Consider the following 5,589-nt stretch of genomic DNA (forward strand, 5'->3'; position numbering starts at 1 on the left):
TTGAGACAGAGTCTCGCTGTGTCGCCCAGGCTGGAGTGCAGTGGCACGATCTCGGCTCACTGCAACCTCTGCCTCCCAGGTTTAAGCGATTTTCCTGCCTCAGCCTCCTGAGTAGCTGGGATTACAGGTGCCCACCACCATGCATGGCTAATTTTTTGTATTTTTAGTAGAGATGGGGTTTCACCATATTAGCCAGGCTGGTCTCGAACTCCTGATCTCGTGATCCACCTGCCTCAGCCTCCCAAAGTACTGGGACAGGCGTGAGCCACCGCACCCGGCTGTAAAGCAGTAGTTCTTAACCGCTTTAGAGTTTGGAATCCCATTGAGAATCTGATGAAACTACTAGACCCTTCCTCAAGGAAAACGCATATACCTACATCATTTTGTCTACAGTTTCAGGGATTCATTGGACTCCTACTCTGATCCCAGCCCCACCTGCCAGTTCTGTATTCTTTCTCTCTCTCCCTTTTTTTTTTTTTTTCTTTTTTTGAGACGGAATCTTGCTCACCATATTGGCCAGGCTGGTCTTGAACTCCTGACCTCAGGTGATCTGCCTGCCTCAGCCTCCCAAAGTGCTGGGATCACAGGCGTGAGCCACCACACCCAGCCTTTTTCCCTCTCTCTCGACTTCAGGAAGTCCTGTGGCCCTTGTGAGGCTTCTGTGGCCCTTGCTTTCCAGCTCATACGAGTTCTAGCCCCAAGGTCTCTGGTCCTTCTCCAGGAGTCTAGCAGGGGATTGGGGTGGGGGTTGGGGGGCTTGTCTGACTGATACTTTTCCTTTGCGTACCTTCCTGGGATCCTAGCTGGTGATGGAGTTCTGTGGTGCTGGTTCAGTGACTGACCTGGTAAAGAACACGAAAGGAAACGCCCTGAAGGAGGACTGTATCGCCTACATCTGCAGGGAGATCCTCAGGGTGAGCTCCAGGCCCCTCCCCTTGTCCTCTCCTCCTCTGCCACCCTGGCTGGAGCTTCTCCATGAGCAAAGATCCTCCCTGCACTGGGAAGAGACATAACTGCCCCCTCTCGGGAGCAGCAGGCCTGATGCAGGTGGGATGTGGAAGCAGGGTCCCAGCCTTGGGAAGTCTCAGGCTGCTGGAGGAGACAGGCTCCTCTGTTTCCAAGCTCTGCCACTTCTCCACCTATAACCCTGCAACTTTGGGAATTCACCTGGAGCCACCACTCTGAGGAAGCTCTCCAGGACAGCTCAGCTTGCTTGGGCTCCTGATGGAGAGGGTCTGCTCTTTCATCCCAGCCCTGTCCAGACTGACTGCCCCTTGTCCCCTCAACTCAGTCCCCACTTACTCTTTCCCACCCCATCCAACACCATGGCTAATTTCCCTGCTCTCCTGTCCCAGGGTCTGGCCCATCTCCATGCCCACAAGGTCATCCATCGAGACATCAAGGGGCAGAATGTGCTGCTGACAGAGAATGCTGAGGTCAAGCTAGGTGCGCCGGCTCCTTCGGAGGCTGACGGGGCCCTTTCACCCCCAGAACAGAGAATTGAGGCACCCCTTTTTCCCTCTGGTGGCTCAGGCCCAACTTCCTCCCTGTTGGGGAGGCTCACTCCCTCCCCGTTCCCCTCTCCCCCTGGAATGCCCTGCCTCCTGCTGAAAATCCTTCAGGAAGCTCTACACCTGTCACCTGTTATGAGCCAGGTGCTCTGCAGGTTGCTCTGGGGAGCTGGGATCTGATGACCCTCCTGCCTGGGATGCTGTCTGTGATCCTTTCACCGGGGTTTTTCTCTAAGATGCAGGAAGGTGGAATCAGGTGCTTCAGGATGTTGGTGGGGTAAAGGAGGGTGCTGGGGTGTCTGGGTAGGGCCAGGACCTCAGCTGCCTCAGGCAAGTCCTGTGTGTGCATGCAGGGATGTGAGGCAAGGGAGCAGGGGTGACTCTCCACGCTGACCCCTCCCTCTGTGTCTTCACAGTGGATTTTGGGGTGAGTGCTCAGCTGGACCGCACCGTGGGCAGACGGAACACTTTCATTGGGACTCCCTACTGGATGGCTCCAGAGGTCATCGCCTGTGATGAGAACCCCGATGCCACATATGATTACAGGGTATGGAGTGGAAAGTTGGGAGCATGGGGGCTGCCAAGGGCAGGAAGCAGTATGGGGACCATGGGGCCTGAGCAGGCTGGGGAACAAAGGAAGGTCGGATGATGTTAGCAGTGAGGGGCTGGGGAACATCTTACGGCAAGGCAAGTGTGGGTGGGAAGATGGGAGGGGTTGGAGAGCACTGCTGCAGGAAGGAGCGTGGCCCAGGAAGGCTCCTGAAGAGGCCAGGGTGGTGGGTGAAGAGAGGCTGCAAGGCAGAGTTGTCGGGAATATTCACTTGTTCCTTCTCTCCCATCTGTAGAGTGACATTTGGTCTCTAGGAATCACAGCCATCGAGATGGCAGAGGGAGCCCCCCGTAAGTTCTGAGTCTGCCGGGGGTGGGAGCGGAGGGAAAGCAAGGGCCCAGAGAGGGCTGTAGGGAGGAGCTGGGTCCTGGGTCCTGCTGAGGAAGGGTCCTGTAGCTCCAGTGCAGTGAAAGGGACTGAGGGCGTCTCTTCTGTGTCCAGCTCTGTGTGACATGCACCCCATGCGAGCCCTCTTCCTCATTCCTCGGAACCCTCCGCCCAGACTCAAGTCCAAGAAGTGGTAGGTCTCTGACAGTGTGGGCTCTGGGAAGGAAGGTCCCTGGACAAGGCCGTCCCCACCTTCATGCCCTCTGTGCTCAGGCTTGGATCTCACCAGAGAAGAGATTTTGGGGGCAGAGGGCGGTGACTGGTGTTGGGATATGAAGACAGGAGGGATGTCAAGGTGGCTTGTGGATGAGTGATCCACCCTCTTCCTCCTGCACCCATCCCTTCTGAGGGGACCCTCCTAGTGTGAGCCACCACTGTTTCCAGGTCTAAGAAGTTCATTGACTTCATTGACACATGTCTCATCAAGACTTACCTGAGCCGCCCACCCACGGAGCAGCTGCTGAAGTTTCCCTTCATCCGGGACCAGCCCACGGAGCGGCAGGTCCGCATCCAGCTTAAGGACCACATTGACCGATCCCGGAAGAAGCGGGGTGAGAAAGGTCAGTGGGCAGGCTGGAGGGGGCAGGTACTAGGGGACACTCCAGCCTGGCTCCTCTCTGCCAGCCCTGCTCGCTCCTGGCTCCCCTTCCTGCTCCCCTCCTTGGCCCCAGCTCTCCCTGTCCAAGGAGATCGTTCTCAAACTTGCAACCCCCGAGGGGTTTTCCCTCCTTTCCCTCCCAATCTGAGTCAGCCCTCCAGAGGAGGACCGGCCTTTCACGTCCTTATGAAAACTCCATGCTAAGCACATACGTGTGCGAGCCTAGGCACAGGCTCTGCCACACCTCAGCTGCCCAGGGACCCAGTCCCGGTCCCTGTCCGTACCCACACCTGAGACCCACTGTCCTCCCATTGCTCCCAGGAAGTGGGTGGGGCCCCTCATGCTTGCCCACCCAGACTGACCTTCTGGTTATCCCCACCTGAGGTTTCCCTAGCCCACGGCGGGGTCTGGGGCACTGGGTGAGTTAACAGCAGTGGTCTCCCCTGCAGAGGAGACAGAATATGAGTACAGCGGCAGCGAGGAGGAAGACGACAGCCATGGAGAGGAAGGAGAGCCAAGGTAGGCCTGGCAGGCGGAGCGTGGGGTGGGCGGGTCATCACTGAGTGGGGGGACTAGAGTGGTGCTTGGCTTTGGGGACTCTCGGCCTAGGGGTGGTGGGCACAGAGAGGTAGAGACTCCTAGAAACCAAATTCCCGAGTGCTAAGAAGTGGAACAAATGAGGGAGCAAGAGCTGGGGAGAGAGCGATTCAGGGTGAAGTTGGGGCGCAGCAGTAATAGGAAAGGAGGACAGGGCTGAAGACCGGGCAGAAGGGGACAGTGAGTCTGCTGGCCACCTGGGAGTGGCCAGAGGCAGAGGCTTTGATCCAGTTAAAGCACCCACTCAGGCGGACCCACGGGGTTGAGAGTGGGAACCAACAGGGTTCTGACCCCAACGCTTCTTTGTGCCACCCCTGCCCAGCTCCATTATGAACGTGCCTGGAGAGTCGACTCTACGCCGGGAATTTCTCCGCCTCCAGCAGGAAAATAAGAGCAACTCAGAGGCTTTAAAACAGCAGCAGCAGCTGCAGCAGCAGCAGCAGCGAGACCCCGAGGCGCACATCAAACACCTGCTGCACCAGCGGCAGAGGCGCATAGAGGAGCAGAAGGAGGAGCGGCGCCGCGTGGAGGAGGTGGGCTGTCTCCCAAGGGCCCAGGCCTGGCGCGGCCTCCTGCTGACCTGCCCCAGGGTCCATTAGGGCCTCAGGGAGAACAGGTTTTAAAATGCCTTAAATGGGGCTGGGCGCGGTGGCTCACGCCTGTAATCCCAGCACTTTGGGAGGCTGAGGTGGGCGGATCATGAGGTCAGGAGATCGAGACCATCCTGGCTAACACGGTGAAACCCCGTCTCTACTAAAAAATACAAAAAACTAGCCGGGCGAGGTGGCGGGCACCTGTAGTCCCAGCTACTGGGGAGCCTGAGGCAGGAGAATGGCGTGAACCCAGGAGGCGGAGCTTGCAGTGAGCGGAGATCGTGCCACTGCACTCCAGCCTGGGGGATAGAGCAAGACTCCGCCTCAGAATAAAAATAAAATAAAATGCCTTAAATCAATGGCATTTCTGTTGAAACAGTTACATGATTTCAAATTTCATGATTAGCTGGACTTAACCAAAAATGTGTCTAAATAATAGGCAATAGACCAGACGCGGTGGCTCACGTCTGTTATCCCATCACTTTTGGAGACTGAGGCGGGTGAATCACCTGAGGTCAGGAGTTTTTGAGACCAGTCTGGCCAACATGGTGAAACCCCATCTCTACTAATAATACAAAAATCAGCCGGATGTGGTGGCGGGTGCCTGTAATCCCAGCTACTTGGGAGGCTGAGACAGGAGATTCACTTGAACCCGGGAGGCGGAGGTGAGCAGAGATCAAACTACTGCACTCCAGCCTGGGTGACAGAGCGAGACTCCATCTCCAACACTACTACTACTACTAACCCGCAGCATCCACACTGTCCACCTGCTACCCCCAAAGCAGGCCCTCTCATTGTTGAACAAAAAATAATTTGCAAGAAAACCTGCTACAGAAGAGCCTTGTGCAGTTTTGAAAATATACGCCGGGCGCGATGGCTCACTCCTATAATCCCAGCACTTTGGGAGGCCGAGGCGGGTGGATCATGAGGTCAGGAGTTCAAGACCAGCCTGTCTAATATGGTGAAACCCCATCTCTACTAAAAATAGAATAAATTAGCCGGGTGTGGGTGGCGCAGACGCCTGTAGTCCCAGCTATTTGGGAGGCTGAGGCAGGAGAATCACTTGAACCCTGGAGGTGGAGGTTGCAGTGAGCCGAGATTGCGCCACTGCACTCCAGCCTGGGGAACAGAGCAAGACGCCGTCTCAAAAAATTATTAAATAAATAAATAAATAAAATATAGCGTTCAGATAGCATAGTAACAAAGTCCTATCTAACGGCGTTACTGGAGAAGGCGTGCCAGCAACTTCATTGCAGGAATAGGCACAAGTTCCCTCAAGTGTAAGGGCCCCTT

At 56.1% G+C, this 5,589-nt stretch overlaps 1 protein-coding gene across 16 annotated transcripts in view; it reads left to right on the top strand.

Moving 5' to 3' along the window:
• Positions 1-5,589, top strand: part of MINK1 (misshapen like kinase 1) — a 66,417-nt gene that overhangs the window by 51,273 nt on the left and 9,555 nt on the right. For 14 of the 16 annotated variants that reach the window (XM_023184515.1, XM_023184516.1, XM_023184518.1 and 11 more), the window contains exons 5-12: positions 804-914; positions 1,356-1,446; positions 1,928-2,058; positions 2,357-2,411; positions 2,563-2,641; positions 2,893-3,068; positions 3,556-3,625; positions 4,026-4,236. In XM_023184515.1, the coding sequence (XP_023040283.1) occupies positions 804-914; positions 1,356-1,446; positions 1,928-2,058; positions 2,357-2,411; positions 2,563-2,641; positions 2,893-3,068; positions 3,556-3,625; positions 4,026-4,236 (924 nt within the window). The remainder of the gene's footprint in view (positions 1-803; positions 915-1,355; positions 1,447-1,927; positions 2,059-2,356; positions 2,412-2,562; positions 2,642-2,892; positions 3,069-3,555; positions 3,626-4,025; positions 4,237-5,589) is intronic. The other 2 variants (XM_023184517.1, XM_023184526.1) reach the window with 1 other exon arrangement.

Source organism: Piliocolobus tephrosceles, chromosome 16 (genome assembly GCF_002776525.5).
Source record: "Piliocolobus tephrosceles isolate RC106 chromosome 16, ASM277652v3, whole genome shotgun sequence".
Classification (NCBI taxonomy): Eukaryota; Metazoa; Chordata; class Mammalia; order Primates; family Cercopithecidae; genus Piliocolobus; species Piliocolobus tephrosceles.